Here is a 20,270-nt window from a genome sequence, read left to right as displayed (position 1 = left end):
TACCATGTTATTTGTATCCATGTATCTTGAGTTGTTGAAATGATACCTTTATCTAAATGTAAGTGATATACCATGTTCTTTGTATCCATGTATCTTGAGTTGTTGAAATGATACCTTAATTAAATGGAAGTAATATACCATGTTATTTGTATCCATGTATCTTGAGTTGTTGAAATTATACCTTTAACTAAATGGAAGTAATATACCATGTTATTTGTATCCATGTATCTTGAGTTGTTGAAATGATACCTTAATTAAATGGAAGTAATATACCATGTTATTTGTATCCATGTATCTTGAGTTGTTGAAATGATACCTTTAACTAAATGGAAGTGATATACCATGTTATTTGTATCCATGAATCTTGAGTTGTTGAAATGATACCTTTAATTAAATGGATGTGATATACCTTGTTATTTGTATCCATGTATCTTGAGCTGTTGAAATGATAACTTTTACGTAGTGGAAGTGATATATCATGTTATTTGAATCCATGTATCTTGAGTTGTTGAAATGATACCTTTAACTAATTGGAAGTGATATACCATGTTATTTTTATCAATGTATCTTGAGTTGTTGAAATGATACCTTTAACTAAATGGAAGTGATATACGATGTTCTTTGTATCCATGTATCTTGAGTTCTTGAAATGATACCTTTAACTAAATGGATGTGATATAAAGAGGTTATCACGCGAGTGTGTTTAGGTGGTAAATATCCTGCATTAGGAATAAACATTGTATTAGCGAGTCTTGGTAAATATTTACCATCCCCAAACACACAAGCGTGATGACCTTTTTATCATATAATGCCATTCTTTAATTCTGTGCTTCAAAATCGCTTTCCCTCTCTCACAAACATTACCGAAACATTGCGAGTTTTCCTCGAATGCGCGCATTAATATTTATTACGTCACAGGGTAAGTGATGTGTCAGTCGGACAGTGACAGTAGCCAATGTAGTTCCAACTGAAATATGTTTCTTATACAGTGGCAAAGCAACATATACGCAAGACAACAGTTGTTTTTAATTGCCTTTCGCGGCAATCAATCGGTCTGTCCGCTAGAGTAACTGCCCTTTGTCAAAGGGAAGCTACTCTAACCCTAGTCCAAGAGACGTCACGGCCACGGTCAGACGTTGTTGACAGTCGGTCGGTCCTGTCATAACGTTAAGAAGTGTAGTCAGATGTTCACACAGCGACTAAACGAAACAAGGTAACAATTCAAACATATTTCGGTCAAATCCAACTATTTTGATTTGTGGAGAAGGTTTCAAGCTGCAGAGGTCTACAAGCACAGATATGGCTACTGATCCCGCTTGGCTAGGCCTCGTGCCCTCGCAAAATTGTTTCGAAATTTATATCTCCAAAGTTGCCAAAACTTGTAAAATGCCTTAGCTACGTTACAGTTAGACACAGATTTTCAGTATATTAGACTGTTCTTTTGATAATGATAGCAATTATCCCTGTAGTTTATCCAGATTCCCGATGGTTAATTCTGACTCGATCGCCGAATGACGAGGGCGACGCCATGTTTGTATATAAACAGTGAAAGTAGTCCCTACTTGACCTTTGATATTTGCATCTCTATCCGCATATGACCCCAACGGATATCGTTTTCATCTGTTGGCTTTATCCTGCCGAGAAACCTACCCATTACATGATAAACCATGTTATTTGTATCCATGAATCTTCAGTTGTTGAAATGATACCTTTAACTAAATGGATGTGATATACCATGTTATTTGTATCCATGTATCTTGAGTTGTTGAAATGATACCTTTAACTAAATGGAAGTGATATACCATGTTCTTTGTATCCATGTATCTTGAGTTGTTGAAATGATACCTTTAACTAAATGGAAGTGATATACCTAGTTATTTGTATCCATGTATCTTGAGTTGTTGAAATTATACCTTAAACTAAATGGATGTGATATACCTTGTTATTTGTATCCATGTATCTTGAGTTGTTGAAATGATACCTTTAACTAAATGGAAGTGATATACCATGTTATTTGTATCCATGTATCTTGAGTTGTTGAAATGATAACTTTTACGTAGTGGAAGTGATATATCATGTTATTTGAATCCATGTATCTTGAGTTGTTGAAATGATACCTTTAACTAAATGGAAGTGATATACCATGTTATTTGTATCCATGTATCTTGAGTTGTTGAAATGATACCTTTAACTAAATGGAAGTGATATACCATGTTATTTGTATCCATGGAGCTTGAGTTGTTGAAATGATACCTTCAACTAAATGGATGTGATATACCTTGTTATTTGTATCCATGTATCTTGAGCTGTTGAAATGATAACTTTTACGTAGTGGAAGTGATATATCATGTTATTTGAATCCATGTATCTTGAGTTGTTGAAATGATACCTTTAACTAATTGGAAGTGATATACCATGTTATTTTTATCAATGTATCTTGAGTTGTTGAAATGATACCTTTAACTAAATGGAAGTGATATACCTAGTTATTTGTATCCATGTATCTTGAGTTGTTGAAATGATACCTTTAACTAAATGGAAGTGATATACCATGTTATTTGTATCTATGGAGCTTGAGTTGTTGAAATGATACCTTTAACTAAATGAATGTAATATACCATGTTATTTGTATCCATGTATCTTGAGTTGAGTCATTGGTGTTTGAGATCTACTATTACCGAGTAATGAGTGGCATATCACTTCCAACATGGTATATCACTTCCATTTAGTGAAAGGTGTCATTTCAACAACTCAAGATACAAGGATACAAATAACATGGTATATCACTTCCATTCAGTTAAAGGTATCTTTTCAACAACTCAAGATACATGGATACAAAGAACAAGGTATTTCACATCCATTTAGTTAAAGGTATCATTTCAACAACTCAAGATACATGGATACAAAGAAAATGGTATACCACATCCATTTAGTTAAAGGTATCATTTCAGCAACTCAAGATACATGGATACAAATAACATGGTATATCACATCCATTTAGTTAAAGGTATCATTTCAAGAACTCAAGATACATAGATACTGTTAGATACATACTTGAGCTGTTGAAATGATACCTTTAACTAAATGGATGTGATATACCATGTGATATAAATGAATTTATAACCTGTGTGGAAATTGATGTTGATAAAGCCGCAGAGAAGTTACAGCACATACTACAATACTGTGGAAGGAATATGAAAGTAAAGAGGTCCAAATATATAGGCTTTAAGAAACAACCAGAATGGCTTGATGAAGAGTGTGAACACTTGAAGAGGGAAAAGTATAAACTCTTGAATACATTCAGAAAGGTGTCTTCGGAAAACTATAATATATACAAGAACATTAGAAACAAATTTAAATCTTTATGTAAACAAAAACAGACTCATTTTAAGCAGAGTATTACAAAGGCATTAGTTAATGCTGCGAATGATAGCAACTGTACAACATTTTGGAGACTTGTTAAACGTTATATTACCGCACGCTCGCAGGACTCTAGCATCACACCCGCAACTTGGGTAGATTATTTTAAGGAATTACTTAATCCAGTGTCAATAGGGGATGAGAATTTCTCAACTGAAGTCAGTGAGTTTCTTCAACATCATAACGATAGCTTATGCCCAGACTGTCAAACTCAAGATGATATTTTATCGTGTGATTTTATCGAACAAGATGTTGTAAACGCTCTTCACCATTTAAAGTGTGGAAAATCACCTGGTGATGATGGACTCCCACCAGAATTTTACAAATCTGTTGAAAATGTATTAACTCCATATCTTGTCATTTTGTTTAATGCAGTGTTGACCAGTGGACATTACCCCAAATTATGGTCAACGGGAATAATAATGCCACTGCATAAAAAGGTAGTAAAAGTGATTCTAATAAATTTCATGGTATATCACTTCTCAATATAATGGGTAAAATGTTTTCTTATGTTCTGAATAAAAGACTACAATGTTTCCTAGACTACCAAGGCATAATTGGTGAATATCAAGGGGTGTTTAAGAAAGATCATTCAACTATTGATAACATTTTCATTTTGCAAGCTATTATACAAAAGTATTTCACTCGCAAAAAAGGAAATGTATATTGCGCTTCTATTGATTTTAGAAAAGCATTTGATATGGTTGAAAGGAGTAAGTTAATGTATATTTTATTGCAAAATGGTATTCATGGCAAGTTTTTATGTATTATCCAGAGTATGTATAATCATGTTAAAGCAACTGTAACATACGATTATAGCAAGAAAATTACTGAGAATTTTGATAGTTCATGTGGGGTAAGACAAGGTTGTCCTCTTAGTCCAGTACTGTTTTCTTTGTTTATCAACGAATTAGTTATATGTTTGGAAAATAAATTCCAGGATAGTGTTTTTATCTCAGAGGAAATGTTAAATATAATTGCCCTGTTGTTTGCCGACGATTTAATACTTGTTGCAGACAGTGTATTAAAATTACAAAAGCGTCTTGATGAATTATATTTATACTCGGATAAATGGGGTATGGATATTAATACTGAAAAGAGTAAAATTATTGCGTTTAAAATGGGAGGACCCGTGTCAAAAAATGAGAAATGGTATTATAACGGTGAACGTATGAATACGGTTAACGCCTATAAATATTTGGGACTTGTTTTCACTCCCAAATTAATTTGGACTAAGGGCCTGTAAAACTTTATGTGAGCAAGCAAGTAAAACACTTTGGTCAGTTAAATCGTTAATAAGACGTTATGACATTTCGGTTACGGAAGCATTCTTTATATTTGATAAAAAATTGTTCCGATATTAATGTATGGTGCTGAGATTTGGGGATACCAAAAATGGAATACGATTGAAATTGTTCACCGCAAATTTTGTAAATTTTTACTTCACACGGGCTACAGAACTGCAAATGCAGTAGCCTATGGTGAATGTGGTATTTATCCACTTCATACTATTTATTATGTAAAATGCATTAAATATTGGTTTAAGATTTTGCAAATGAGTTCAAACAGATACCCATACCAGTGTTATAAAATGTTATTATCCATTGCTGTTAGAAAACGTCCTAACTGGGCATCGCATATCAGACTTTTGCTAAGTCATTATGGTTTGGGGGATGTATGGGCTGCACAAGGCGTTGGCAATGCAGAATTATTTGTACATATGTTCAGCGAAAGAGTTAAAGATTGTCCGTTTTAAGATTGGCATGCATCTCTAGGTAGCAAGACCCTCTCATTCTATAAACTCCATGAATCTAATATCGTTTCTGAAAAATATTTATTAAATATTAAGCATTGTGAATATAGAAGGCAAACAACCAAATTTAGATGTGGACAGAATACTCTTGGTATTCAACTTATACGTAGGGGTGTTGCTAATATTGAGGAGGATGCCGTCTTATGTAAACACTGTCATGTAATTGAGGATGAACTTCATGTTATATACAACTGTCCTCTTTATGCAAGTAGGCGGGAAATGTATATCCCAAAGACAGTTAATCATGATTATTTTTGTTTAGAAAGACCCTGTCAAGTATCCAACAACGATGCAATGATAAATTTTACAAAATTTCTAATGTACGTGTTCTCAACACACACACACACACACACACACACACACACACACACACACACAAAAGTATCAATTAGGTAACTCTTAGATAAATAAAATGTAAATGTATTTTGTACAATGGGTCAAATGGCCTTATACAAATAAATCTGTCTGTCTGATATACCATGTTCTTTGTGTATACATGTATCTTGAGTTGTTGAAATGATACCTTTAACTAAATGAATGTGATATACCATTTTCTTTGTATCCATGTATCTTGACTTGTTGAAATGATAACTTTAACTAAATCGAAGTGACATAATTGTTTATAAATCCAACCAGTAACTGTAACTGAACATAATTATTAAGCTATATTTATGTTTCCTTATTTTTCCTTTTCACGCACCACTCATTACTCAGTAATAGTAGATCTCAAACACCAATGACTCGACAGTTATCAATGCAGTTTTTTTTACGAAACTTAGTGTATGCCATCTCTAGGAAGGGACCAAGGTTTGGTTTGCAAAAAGTCAATGTCAGCAGTAAGGTTGTTGTGCAACAAGGCTACATCATTGTCAGTTTACTTGCATACTTGCATGTATGTTACAAATCCTACCAGATCAATGTCATTATTGTGAAACATGGTGGTATCTTTCATTATCAGTTACTGTTAAATTATTTGATGAGCCCAGAGCATATATTTAATACAACTATCACCCACATTCCATTCTCGTTCCCAGCTTGAAGTGCGTGGGTTTGTTAAGATTTTAGCTGTAACTGGCGGTGAAGGGTCTGTTTCTGTTTTAGCAAGTACTTGCAAACACATGTACCTTATGTGCTAGTTCCTCGTTGTTTCGTTGTACTTATGAAATCTTATGTCTAGTTGTTGCTTTCTGTGTGTGTGTGTGTGGGGAGGGGGGGGGGGGGGGGGGGGGGGGGGGGGGAGTATAATCTTTTTGTTTGCTTCATTAGCATAAAGAAGAATGGTGAACTTGATCAGCCATAACATAGTAACTGAGTATATATCAAATATATCACTATATGATAGAAATTACCAATGCAAGAGAATAACCTGTCTAGATTATACACCGAAACAGATACCATTTGGCGTAAAGGGCAAAATAGCTGTGAAAGTTATGTGAATGGACCACTTAAAATCAGCGATGACACCAGGTGTTCGCAAAAGGGTAAGGCATGCCCTGCCCTATGAAGGGATGCTCGGAATGCTTGCTATAACTAATACTGCACACTGAACACAGTTTTTAGTAGAGAAAAATCTGTTTTCAGTAGAAAAAGCCCAACAACTTTGATCTGTGCATGATGAACTATATTTAGGCATTTGAGGCAGTCATATTGTTTCGAACGTTGATGAAATAAGTATGTCTAGATATGACAAGTCCTGGTATTGTACCAAAAATCAATGAAGATTTGTGTTTTAGCTTATGATGTTAATACCAGAACCAAAGTGATCACATGGTGATGTGATGACTCTCAACTATTTCCCACAGCAAACTAAAAGTTTGGTACCTAAGGATCATGAATAGCATCAGAATAGAATCGTGATAATAACAGATAAAATATAAAACAAATATTGAAAAAAACAAAACTTTGTGTGCTGGCGATAAGGTGCCTCTCTCTGGTGCAGCAGGTGCGAATCCCGGACGGGACTCAACCCCCAAAAAGTGCGAAAATCTGTACTTCACAAAGAATGTGTTATCCCAAACATTTGTTACATTTAACCACTTTCTAATATGACATTTGTGTTCACTGCTTTCGGCCGTGCCAATTTACACTTGTCAGAGGGGTATACAAAGTACGTGATCTAGACTACCAGTTGTTCGGACTTTCATTTTTTGTGGAAGCCTTGGTGGCTGAGTGTGTTAGATCGCTGACTTTGTGTGCTGGCGATAAGGTGCCTCACTCTGGCAGTGTGGGTTCAAATCCCGGACGGGACGCAACCCAATAAAGTACGAGAATGTGTTCATGTGAAAATTTGTTGTCTTGAAGTACATTCCCTAGAGATCTCCGCACTCAGAGGATACTTGTATTTAGTACTACAATGAAACATAATATTACTACAGCTGTCTGATAGACCTAGGTTAACATTATTTACTAGAAACTAAACAAGCACGAAAATATGCATCCGGATACCTTCATATTTCTTCAGTTTTCTTGATACAATCAAATATATATTTATGTGTCCTCATTAAACTGAACAAAGGGTGATACCAAATGTTTTACAAAGTTTGGGGAAGGTGTTCGGATTCAAAATGGGAAGGTATCTGGAGTGAGTGGCTTTCTGAAAGACAGTCGTGACACCGTCAGTCAACCGTCTTCATCTTTTGATTGCCTCTGATGACAACAACGGCGATAGCGATGAGAATCCCGACGACGAGGAGTCCAGCACCTCCAGCAGCAGCGACGATGACCACACGATCCTGGGACCAGTAGTTTAGAGTCTGTGGAGCAGGGCACAGAGAACCAAACATAACCGAAGAACATAAACAACAGATAAATAGTTATATTGACAAACGTATTTACATAGAAAATATTGACATGAACAAAGTACAATGTATTGATAAGAAGTATATATATATATATGTATCTCTCTCCATCAATAATGCATATGTTGATTCAGGAGGACAAAACTATTTTCTTTCTGTGAGTATGATACACCTCTTGGGTTTAGTTTGTTTATGCAAGGTTGACGAACCTGAGTCGTTGGCTTGCATGAGTCGACAGGCTTAGTCAGTCCAGGGGCGAGATCAAACACACACTGACCTGTGTTGCTGGCGAGGTCGACAACGGTGATGTAGGTTAGGGCCTTACAACAGTCACTCCTGTCAGAAAACACATTTTGCATCATGACCATTTATGTAAAATATTTATTTTAAAAGCGTCGTGTGACTTTACTGCAGGGAGTGGTTTACATTGACACGTGACATGCAATTACTACTGATAAAAGCGTTGTATTCCTGTGAAGAAATGTGAACAAAAATAGATCATATTGTCCCATATGACATAGACTTGCAATGATTAGGTTGTTGTCATGCTCACGTGATGGCAGCAGATAGGGTGCCGTTGTAACCCAAATTGAACGGGTCGTGTTGGAACGTTCCTGTTGTCTTGACAGAAGCGGTCACTAGGTAGAGTCCGAATCCATCGTCTTGAATCTCAGCAGTCCCTGACCACTTGTACTGGCTGCACACACAAGGGTCAAACATTGTGACGTCACAACTACCTGTCACCGCGGTGATGTTGCAGACAGGGATGGTGTTATCTTCTTCCTGTAAATAAACGTTTACCGTTTAGACAGGCAAAGCAGCTTTCTCTGATAACTGTTTCGACACAAGGTTCATTTATCTAAGTTGGTGCTAACATTGATAAACTAGCTCTGCAGCCCTTAGGTCACTGTTAAGTAAACTTACCCTGACTACACGCTCTTCTGTGGAGACAATCACAATGTCGTATTGGAGGTCGTCGCCAGTTGCGGCGGATGTAGACGCAGAAACCGTCACAGTGCTGTTGAAAATTTAAACAGTTGAAATATTATCTAAAATATCATTTTATATAATCAAACGTCATCTTTGTCTTGGAAGTGCGTAAATACTTCAAGCTGAACTAAAAGATGATTTTCATTTCATATTAATTATGAAACTCAACTAAATCTACAGAGTAAAGTAAATCAGTTCCGTCCGTACACAGTAATGAAACACCCCATGTATCTCCTCCGTTGTCATCTAAATAACAGAACTTTGCTAACGTCTATGAACAGCAAACCTCTGAAGGTCCCTTACTGATCCATTGCTACACCAAAGGTGGAAAGAAGAAAATAAAATAAGCTCCATAAAAAAGGTACTGTTCAAGAACCAAGACGTCGTGACATAGGGCAAGCATCCGGATGCTGTATTGATGTGGTTTGTTGTCAGCAATATTCCAGTTGTCAGATAAACCAGCGGTACATATGATGTGCAACGTCCCTCGCTCTCAAGTTACGATGACACGCAACCAACATTTCTGGCCATTTCATTTGCATCTTACAAGCAGCTGTGCCGGGGACCTATTTTAACCCATCATGGGTTGTCGTATTCTCCATTTGATATTGTCAAGTTATGAGGGAGGCAAGTACCTGGTCAACCCCACTGTCCCCCCAGCTTCCAGTGAAAACTCTCCCGATGCATTCTGGCCAGGCTGTAGCGTGTACTCCAGAGATGTGTTTGTTCTTGCAAAGTTCTGATCGTCGCTGATTGTGACAGTCACAGTGGACCCAGCTTCAGCCTTGTTGATTACCAGAAATGGTACTGCCAACTGCTCGTTGATGTAAAGACTACCTGTAAAAAGACGAAGCATAACGACAGTCACAGACAGTTTTATTCGGTAGCCATTTCCTTCTGAACTAACATAGCTGTAGATTTCACACTGAGGCTAAATAGTAATATTGTAAAGCACTCCCACCGACCTGCAGCATGACAGACACGACACGTGGCACCAGACACGCACCATACTGCCATGTGCTTGTGGCTGCCAAAACCACTACACTTCCAAGTGTCAAGTGTCACTCAATACAAACTGCATGCCTGAAGTAACAATGTGTGTAAACCATGTGCTTATAGGATTTCATGAAGCTAATGTCACTGCACAAACTTCTATCTTCTACTGGACAAGTTGTATTGTCACTAACAACGGCCCGAAGTTATATTAAAGGAATGTAGAAATACACGTGCCTTGCGCTTATGATTGGTAAAAGCGCCGACGAACATACCGTCGAAAGCGTACTTTCCTTTTACCCTTACCATTGAGCGGAAGCAGTTTCAGGTCGATGCTAACAGGCACAATTGCTTTTGGCCGTAGACGCAGAAATTGGTTTCCCCCCTTGTCAGTGCCAGCAGTTGCCATTTGGAATGCCTGTGTCAACACAAAAGAAACAGTACCACTATTTTGAACAAATGAAGCATTGTCGCTTATTTCCCTGAATACACACGCACATATTGCATACCACCAATAGCGCATAGGCCTTTTAACGTAGAAAATATATCCTACCGGTACCAGAAGATATGAAAGAATTTCAATCCAGCAATATTATTTAGGTGATACATATCGTCACTAATATATTTTAACATACTCGTCTGTAAAACAATCAAAATGTTTTATGGTAGACGCGTGGAGGTCACTTCCAAATCTGACAAAAAATATGTCCAGTACAATTCCTTATTTTGATAGAACCATGTTCCCGTGTTTTCGGGTGAACAAATGACTTGCCTTTGCATGTCTTTGTGGCGGGTGCTGACCTATTCGCGAACACCTGGTGTCATCACTATTTAATAGCTATTCAGAATATCTGTCAGGATATCTGTTCGGTATAATTCGATCGACTCTGCTTTAAGCCCAAATGCTTTTGTGGCCGAGGAAAGTGCTTTGTTGCTTTTGTTCCCTTTCAGTAAAGAGTCAAGAACCTCTGTTAGTAATCTCTGTGTTCTAAATGAAAATGCTTGCCTAATACGACTGTATATGATTCTCCTTTCTGAGATTTTTGGGAAAAAAAATCACTGTGATTGATTTGGTTTTGAAACCTTGACCTCATGATGAAGGTAAGCTCTCGTTAAATTGCTACAGTAGTAAATCACACAGTGTATCGTTAGTAAGTTGCAATCACGATTCGTTACAAATGTTATATGTGCAATTTTCTGATAATGTAGACTGAATATACCATTAACAAGACTTTTCAATGAATGACTACAAATACGATGGTACCATACTAGACTGGACTTCTAAGTAATGCCTATCAGACATTAGTTTTAGCTGATCTAGGTTTTTTACCTTCGCGGGAAGGGAGAACGTGATCCTGTAGACAAGTGAATCAGCTCGTGACGCCACCTGTGTCAGTCCGCCGTGTCTTGCCAGCTCAGATCCTTGAGGATCAGTTAAAACAAGGTTGTCTACTGTTCCAACATTATCTGACGAAGGAATGCGTACAATCACTGTGGCATTTTCACCTGTGAATAAGAAGAGTCTTCGACTAAGAATACAGATACAATTTAGCTACACATAAATGAAACAGGAAGACTACTGAAAAATACAAACATGCATGCTGTCAGCTTCTCTCACTGTTATACTTGTTGATCGAACAACATTGAATAATTGAGTGAGTGAGTGAATTAGTATGGTTTTACGCCACTTTTAGCAATATTTCAGCAATATCACGGCGGGGGACACCAGAAATGGGCTTCACACATTTTACCCATGTCGGGAATCGAACCCGGGTCTTCGGTGTGTTGAATAATTGAACATACAAAAGCATTGAATCACTGAATATACAACAGCATTGAATCATTGAATATACAACAGCATTGAATCATTGAACATACAACAGCATTGAATCACTGAATATACAACAGCATTGAATCATTGAATATACAACAGCATTGAATCATTGAATATACAATGTGAAATCGATTAATGACGTGTCATATCAACCTGGCCATGTTTTTATCATTTAATTGGCAGATTAACATTACGTGTTTTCAGATTTGCGGCTAATATTTGAAGTATTTGATGTGATACGTAATATGTATGTGGTATGCGTCAATGCCACACAGTGTGTAGGGGGACATTGGTACAGGGCGTGTGAGGGGACATTGGTACAGGGCGTGTGAGGGGACATTGGTGCAGGGATTGTGAGGGGACATTGGTACAGGGAGGGTGGGAGGACATTGGTACAGGGATTGTGGGGGGACATTGGTACAGGGAGAGTGTGGGGATATTGGTGCAGGGATTGTGAGGGGACATTGGTGCAGGGATTGTGGGGGGACATTGGTACAGGGAGGGTGGGAGGATATTGGTACAGGGAGAGTGTGGGGATATTGGTACAGGGAGAGTGGTGGGACATAGGTACAGGGATTGTGGGGGGACATTGGTACAGGGAGAGTGTGGGGATATTGGTACAGGGAGAGTGGTGGGACATAGGTACAGGGATTGTGGGGGGACATTGGAAAAGGGAGAGTGTGGGGACATTGGTACAGGGAGGGTGGGGGGACATTGGTACAGGGAGAGTGTGGGGATATTGGTGCAGGGATTGTGAGGGGACATTGGTACAGGGAGAGTGTGGGGATATTGGTGCAGGGATTGTGAGGGGACATTGGTGCAGGGATTGTGGGGGGACATTGGTACAGGGAGGGTGGGAGGATATTGGTACAGGGAGAGTGTGGGGATATTGGTACAGGGAGAGTGGTGGGACATAGGTACAGGGAAAGTGGTAGGACATTGGTACAGGGAGAGTGGTGGGACATTGGTACAGGGAGAGTGGTGGGACATTGGTACAGGGTACAGGGAGAGTGGTGGGACATTGGTACAGGGAGAGTGGTGGGACACTGGTAGAGGGAGAGTGGTGGGACATTGGTACAGGGAGAGTGGTGGGACATTGGTACAGGGTACAGGGAGCGTGAGGGGACATTGGTAGAGGGAGTGTGAGGGGACATTGGTAGAGGGAGCGTGAGGGAACATTGGTACAGGGAGTGTGAGGGGACATTGGTACAGGGAGTGTGAGGGGACATTGGTAGAGGGCGTGTGAGGGGACATTGGTGGAGGGAGTGTGAGGGGACATTGGTGGAGGGAGTGTGAGGGGACATTGGTACAGGGAGTGTAGGGGGACCCTTGTACAGGGATTGGTGGGGGGGGGGGGGGGTGTGTATTGGTACAGGGAGCACAGGGGAACATAGGTACAGGGAGTGTCGGGGGACATTGGTACAGGGAGAGTAGGGGAATATTGGTATAGATAGTGTGTGTGTCTGTGTTTGGGGGAGTTGGTACAGGCTGAGTAAAAAGATATTGGTACATGGAGCGTGTGGGGACATTGGTACATGAGAGTGATGGGATATAGGTACAGGGAGAGTAGCAGGACATTGGTACAGGGAGGGTAGGGGGACATTTTCACAGAGAGAGTGGTGTGACATTGGTACAAGGAGAGTGGTGGGACATAGGTACAGGGAGAGTGGTAGGACATTGGTACAGGGAGAGTGGTGGGACATTGGTACAGGGAGAGTGGTGGGACATTGGTACAGGGTACAGGGAGAGTGGTGGGACATTGGGACAGGGAGAGTGGTGGGACACTGGTAGAGGGAGAGTGGTGGGACATTGGTACAGGGAGAGTGGTGGGACACTGGTACAGGGAGAGTGGTGGGACACTGGTACAGGGAGAGTGGTGGGACATTAGTACAGGGTACAGGGAGAGTGGTAGGACATTGGTAGAGGGAGAGTGGTGAGACATTGGTACAGGGAGAGTGGTGGAACATTGGTACAGGGAGAGTGGTGGAACATTGGTACAGGGAGAGTGGTGGAACATTGGTACAGGGAGAGTGGTGGACATTGGTACAATGTACAGGGAGAGTGGTAGGACATTGGTACAGGGAGAGTGGTGGGACATTGGTACAGGGAGAGTGGTGGACATTGGTACAGGGTACAGGGAGAGTGGTGGGACATTGGTACAGGGAGAGTGGTGGGACACTGGTAGAGGGAGAGTGGTGGGACATTGGTACAGGGTACAGGGAGAGTGTGGGGATATTGGTACAGGGAGAGTGGTGGGACATAGGTACAGGGAGAGTGGTAGGACATTGGTACAGGGAGAGTGGTGGGACATTGGTACAGGGAGAGTGGTGGGACATTGGTACAGGGTACAGGGAGAGTGGTGGGACATTGGTACAGGGAGAGTGGTGGGACACTGGTAGAGGGAGAGTGGTGGGACATTGGTACAGGGAGAGTGGTGGGACATTGGTACAGGGTACAGGGAGCGTGAGGGGACATTGGTAGAGGGAGTGTGAGTGGACATTGGTAGAGGGAGCGTGAGGGGACATTGGTGGAGGGAGTGTGAGGGGACGTTGGTACAGGGAGTGTGAGGGGACATTGGTAGAGGGAGTGTGAGGGGACATTGGTGGAGGGAGTGTGAGGGGACATTGGTAGAGGGAGTGTGAGGGGACATTGGTAGAGGGCGTGTGAGGGGACATTGGTAGAGGGAGTGTGAGGGGACATTGGTACAGGGAGTGTAGGGGGACCCTTGTACAGGGATTGGTGGGGGGGGTATTGGTACAGGGAGCACAGGGGAACATAGGTACAGGGAGTGTCGGGGGACATTGGTACAGGGAGAGTAGGGGAATATTGGTATAGATAGTGTGTGTGTCTGTGTTTGGGGGAGTTGGTACAGGCTGAGTAGGGAGATATTGGTACATGGAGCGTGTGGGGACATTGGTACATGAGAGTGATGGGATATAGGTACAGGGAGAGTAGCAGGACATTGGTACAGGGAGGGTAGGGGGACATTTTTACAGAGAGAGTGGTGTGACATTGGTACAAGGAGAGTGGTGGGACATAGGTACAGGGAGAGTGGTAGGACATTGGTACAGGGAGAGTGGTGGGACATTGGTACAGGGAGAGTGGTGGGACATTGGTACAGGGTACAGGGAGAGTGGTGGGACATTGGTACAGGGAGAGTGGTGGGACACTGGTAGAGGGAGAGTGGTGGGACATTGGTACAGGGAGAGTGGTGGGACATTGGTACAGGGTACAGGGGGAGTGGTGGGACATTGGTACAGGGAGAGTGGTGGGACATTGGTACAGGGAGAGTGGTGGGACATTAGTACAGGGTACAGGGAGAGTGGTAGGACATTGGTAGAGGGAGAGTGGTGAGACATTGGTACAGGGAGAGTGGTGGAACATTGGTACAGGGAGAGTGGTGGAACATTGGTACAGGGAGAGTGGTGGAACATTGGTACAGGGAGAGTGGTGGACATTGGTACAATGTACAGGGAGAGTGGTAGGACATTGGTACAGGAAGAGTGGTGGGACATTGGTACAGGGAGAGTGGTGGACATTGGTACAGGGTACCGGGAGAGTGGTGGGACATTGGTAAAGGGAGAGTGGTGGGACATTGGTACAGGGATAGTGGTGGGACATAGGTACAGGGAGAGTGGTGGGACATTGGTATAGGGAGAGTGGTGGGACATTGGTACAGGGAGAGTGGTGGGACACTGGTACAGGGAGAGTGGTGGGACATAGGTACAGGGAAAGTGGTGGAACATAGGTACAGGGAGAGTGGTGGGACATTGGTACAGGGAAAGTGGTAGAACACAGGTACAGGGAGAGTGGTGGGACATTGGTACAGGAAGAGTGGTGGGACATTGGTACAGGGAGAGTGGTGGGACACTGGTACAGGGAGAGTGGTGGGACATAGGTACAGGGAGAGTGGTGGGACATTGGTACAGGGAGAGTGGTGGGACATAGGTACAGGGTACAGGGAGAGTGGTGGGACATAGGTACAGGCAGAGTGCTGGGACATTGGTACAGGGAGAGTTGTGGGACATTGGGCCCGGGAGAGTGGTGGGACATTGGTACAGGAAGAGTATGCCTGCATTGGTACAGAGAAAGTGGTAGGACATTGGTAAAGGGAAAGTGGTAGGACATTGGTACAGGGGGAGTGGTGGGATATTGGTACAGGGAGAGTGGTGGGACATTGGTACAGGGAGAGTGGTGGGACATTGGTACAGGGAGAGTGGTGGGACATTAGTACAGGGTACAGGGAGAGCGGTAGGACATTGGTAGAGGGAGAGTGGTGAGACATTGGTACAGGGAGAATGGTGGAACATTGGTACAGGGAGAGTAGTGGAACCTTGGTACAGGGAGAGTGGTGGAACATTGGTACAGGGAGAGTGGTGGAACATTGGTACAAGGTACAGGGAGAGTGGTAGGACATTGGTACAGGGAGAGTGGTGGGACATTGGTACAGGGAGAGTGGTGGGACATAGGTACAGGGAGACTGGTGGGACATTGGTACAGGGAAAGTGGTGGAACACAGGTACAGGGAGAGTGGTGGGACATTGGTACAGGGAGAGTGGTGGGACACTGGTACCGGGAGAGTGGTGGGACATTGGTACAGGGGGAGTGGTGGGACACTGGTACAGGGAGAGTGGTAGGACATAGGTACAGGGAGAGTGGTAGGACATTGGTACAGGGAGAGTGGTGGGACATTGGTACAGGAAGAGTATGCCTGCATTGGTACAGAGAAAGTGGTAGGACATTGGTAAAGGGAAAGTGGTAGGACATTGGTACAGGGGGAGTGGTGGGACATTGGTACGGGGTGTTTAGGGGGACATTGGTACAGGATGTTAAGGGGAACATTTGTACAGGGTATTTATGGCGACATTGGTACAAGGTGTTTAGGGGGACATTGGTACAAGGAGTTCAATGGGACATTGGTCCAGGGACTGTAGCGGGTCATTGGTACAAGGAGTTTATGGGGACATTGGTACAGGGAGTTTATGGGGACATTGGTACAAGGAGTTTATGGGGACATTGGTACAAGGAGTTTATGGGGACATTGGTACAGTGACCGTAGCGGGTCATTGGTACAGGGAGTTTATGGGAACATTGGTACAGGGAGTTTATGGGGACATTGGCACAGGGAGTTTATGGGGACATTGGTACAAGGAGTTTATGGGGACAATGGCACAGGGACCGTAGTGGGTCATTGGTACAAGGAGTTTATAGGGACATTGGTACAGGGACCGTAGTGGGTCATTGGTACAAGGAGTTTATGGGGACATTGGTACAGGGACCGTAGTGGGTCATTGGTACAAGGAGATTATGGGGACATTGGTACAGGGAGTTTATGGGGACATTGGTACGGGAAGTTTATGGGGACATTGGTACAGGGAGTTAATGGGGACATTGGTACAGGGAGTTTATGGGGACATTGGTGGAGCAACGTGATCAGTAACCATATACCACCTGCAACAGGTCGTCCTTTAATCTCATACTCAAAGCCAGTGTTGGGGTCCAGCTTCACAAAGGTTGTAGATATGTCCAGGGTACTCTGACCTTTCACCTCCACCTCCCAGAAGTTGGAACCCTGGCGGGCTAGTCTCCACACCCCAGGAGCTGGGTTCTGAAAACGTTAGTCTAATGACAGTTTACCTTGCTCAAAATGCACATGAAAAGATTGATTTAAATTCGCAGTTTTCTGTAAATTTAGATGTTTTCGTTTAATACATGTCTTATGATTTCAATTGATATCACAAAGGTTCCAAGAATAGTTTGAAACGCTCAAATAAGCCATTTTTACCTTTGTGTTTCACTCGCTTTCTGTCATATTACCATATGTCCTGGGAGTGTCCTACTGATCCTATAACACTCAACCGGTCCATATAATTTACTAAGACCATCTATCATTGTTTAGTCGTAAATGTGAGTGAGTGAGTGAGTGAGTGAGTGTGTGAGTGAGTGAGTGAGTGAGTGAGTGAGTGAGTGAGCTCAGTTTGACGTCGCTTTTAGCAGTGGTCAAGAATATATATCATACTGCTCACCTGAATCTTGACAAACTGTATTCCATCGCCAAGATCAGACACCGATACGTTTGAAGTTGCCTCGGTATCTGAAATCACATGGGGCGATACATGAACCAGTTCTAGTTCCGATGATGTGTGGTTGTATGCTGATACTGAGTGGGGCTTAATAAAGATTCAGGAGCATAATTTTATTTTTAAAAAGTATCGACGAGTAGACTGGACTATACGTGAATAGGGTGAGTTAACTATACTTACTGTCGGGTGTATACACTTTATATACAGGCGTCGTTCTGTCCAACGTTATAATCCTAAGTGTTGCTTGTAAAATGGTCTGATCCACAGGAAAGGTGACATTCACGTCAGATGATGATACTGATGATTTCACGATAGTGACAGAAGACGTCGTGACCAATTCCTGGAAAAATAGCTGAATTGCTGGAACAAGGTCGTATCGTGCCTCAACTTGACGTCAATTACGATAGACCAAGTCATCTGTGAGTTCTTTTCCAGATAGAGTCAATATTACATAATGCCTGGTATAGTCCATGCGAGTGTGTTATACAGACATTCCATGTTCACATCATTACAAGGGCAAATAAGGGAACTGCCATCGTCTCTGTTTCGCATTTAGATGTTAATGTAGTTACTTCGCCCAATGTATCCTGACGTTGTTTGAGAAACCAGTTTGTGACATGATAGACTTACTAAACAATTTACTTGCCTTTGTATGAGTGATGATAGGTCGCACCGATGGGACAGGTGCTTATGATGTAGTCGGAACAGTGAAATGTACTTTGCCTTCGGCAGATATTTCTTGTGATTATGGAAAGGGTTTAGTAACTTATATTTGTATTTAATTCCACATATTCCGTCCCCACATTCATCCTCAACCATGCTGCTATTTCCTCGTCTGATTGCTAAAGCTGGTAGACAAGACAGTCGGATATCTTAAAGCAGGGGCTTTTACCTTTATTATTTCAGCAACCTTTGCGATGCCTGCCTTGCTAGTGACATATACAGAGCCTCCCGTGGCTGTGGCCAGTTTTCTGTATAACTCCTCACCGTTCGTGGAACGTCTGTTTCGGCGCATGTTGTTGTCACCACCTTCTGTAAGATGCAAGTTTCAGCTTGATATATCCAACCTCATCTCTAGTGCAGTATGCCTCAACATATTGGGAATAGATTGCAATTGAACTGATGCATCGGAGACAAAACATATGTCCGATGCAATTCCCTATTGTGACTTGCCTTTGCATGTGTTTGTGACATGTGCCACCTTTTCGTGAACACCAGGGTCGACTTGCACAGATCAATCTTAGCCAACAATTATTGTCAATCCTTGATATCGCGATCTTAGGCTTCGGCTACAATCGCCATCCACTTGCACAAAGCAATCATTGTGAGCTACAATCGAAACTTACAATTGGTCCGGACCAATCTTAAGAAGCTAAGGTCGTTGTAGTCACTGAAAAACACTTGTCAAAATGGCGTGAAAGACAGGGCTTGTTTCACATAAATAATCTGCTTTACGTGGAACAGGTTCCACCTATGGTATGCGCAGCAAGCTATGCGCGTTTGCCGACAACTGTAGGCAGGAATCGAGTTAAAGATAATCGTACCCCCACCGTTGAAGATTTCGATCTTAGTTAAGATCGCGATCGTAAATTCAAGCCGTTTTACAATCGCGCTAAGATCGGTTTGTCCAAGTGGAACAGGACAATTGTATGGTAATTGTATCTAAGATTGTATGTGCAAGTGGACCCTGGTTGCATCACTATTAGATAGTCATCATGTAGTCAGAATCGTACAATGGCTTTTGGCGGAGATTTCTTATGATTACGGAAGGAGTTTTTCGCTTTTTGTTAAACACACTTTTGTAAAATTTATGTTTAACGTTCAGTATTAAAGTAAAAAGTATCTAACGATAAAATTAAACTTAAACAACTAAGGACACTGAAAAAGATAAATATGGAGTACCTGTCGACCTTTTCCTCCGAGCACAATCACCGGTTAATACAAACCGCAGCTGGACATTTTTCAGTGCCGCCAGTGACAGTACCGTGACGTCTAAAGTTGCGTCTTTAGCCGAGGCATCGGAGAAGAAGAATAGGTCGGAGTTGTAACTACAAACAGCCAGAGCTGAAAACATAATTGACTTGCTTGAAATACCTGGATACGGATTGTGAATGTATGTTGCCTTTGAGTGCCAGGTTGCAGTTTTAAACACAAGTGTTAAATCATGCCGTCAGCATTTATATCTGACAATCTCGCAATAATACAAAATTCAAGTTTAAGGTTAAAAAGGATAAATTAGGTACTTTTGCAGTCCTTGGTTGGAAATACAAGCAACTCTACTAGATGTAGCTCAAAGCAAGTTACAAAATGTGCCAACAGGTGAGATCAGTTCTTCCTCT

At 41.8% G+C, this 20,270-nt stretch overlaps 3 protein-coding genes across 3 annotated transcripts in view; all 3 read right to left on the bottom strand.

Moving 5' to 3' along the window:
- Positions 1-7,521: 7,521 nt before the first annotated feature.
- On the bottom strand, positions 7,522-11,427 carry LOC139459939 (uncharacterized). Its single transcript, XM_071241675.1, has 7 exons — positions 11,345-11,427; positions 10,321-10,432; positions 9,657-9,858; positions 8,956-9,049; positions 8,585-8,814; positions 8,241-8,367; positions 7,522-7,986 (listed from the first exon to the last, which is right to left on the bottom strand). The coding sequence occupies exons 2-7, from the start codon at positions 10,421-10,423 to the stop codon at positions 7,849-7,851; spliced, it is 894 nt and encodes a 297-aa protein (XP_071097776.1). The 5' UTR covers positions 10,424-10,432; positions 11,345-11,427; the 3' UTR covers positions 7,522-7,848.
- A 2,305-nt stretch (positions 11,428-13,732) lies between these two features.
- On the bottom strand, positions 13,733-14,650 carry LOC139458721 (uncharacterized). The gene has a single exon (XM_071240129.1). It carries the CDS (start codon positions 14,648-14,650, stop codon positions 13,733-13,735), a length of 918 nt encoding a protein of 305 aa, XP_071096230.1.
- Positions 14,651-17,786: 3,136 nt separating this feature from the next.
- The window catches only part of LOC139458720 (von Willebrand factor A domain-containing protein 7-like), a 60,898-nt gene continuing 58,414 nt past the window's right edge, over positions 17,787-20,270 (bottom strand). The window contains exons 9-12 of the mRNA XM_071240128.1: positions 19,834-19,995; positions 18,824-18,963; positions 18,112-18,271; positions 17,787-17,942 (exon numbers count right to left, since the gene is read on the bottom strand). Of these exons, the coding sequence (XP_071096229.1) occupies positions 17,839-17,942; positions 18,112-18,271; positions 18,824-18,963; positions 19,834-19,995 (566 nt within the window). The 3' untranslated portion in view covers positions 17,787-17,838. The remainder of the gene's footprint in view (positions 17,943-18,111; positions 18,272-18,823; positions 18,964-19,833; positions 19,996-20,270) is intronic.

The sequence above is a fragment of the Haliotis cracherodii genome, unplaced genomic scaffold (assembly GCF_022045235.1).
Source record: "Haliotis cracherodii isolate W230 unplaced genomic scaffold, xgHalCrac1.p SCAF_13, whole genome shotgun sequence".
Taxonomy (NCBI): domain Eukaryota; kingdom Metazoa; phylum Mollusca; class Gastropoda; order Lepetellida; family Haliotidae; genus Haliotis; species Haliotis cracherodii.
Note: the sequence above shows the minus strand (reverse complement) of the source record. Positions and strands in the feature narration are given on the sequence as shown.

Bases quoted from the DNA above. Each gene is read 5' to 3' on its own strand.
- LOC139459939 (XM_071241675.1), bottom strand. From the start codon at position 10,423: ATGGCAACTGCTGGCACTGACAAGGGGGGAAACCAATTTCTGCGTCTA. The intron at 9,050-9,656 runs GTACTTGCCTCC...AATTTTCAACAG, and splicing joins GGGACAGTGGGGTTGACCAG to CACTGTGACGGTTTCTGCGT. The intron at 8,368-8,584 runs GTGAGCATGACA...GTTTTCTGACAG, and splicing joins ACCCTATCTGCTGCCATCAC to GAGTGACTGTTGTAAGGCCC.
- LOC139458721 (XM_071240129.1), bottom strand. From the start codon at position 14,650: ATGTCCCCCGACACTCCCTGTACCTATGTTCCCCTGTGCTCCCTGTAC.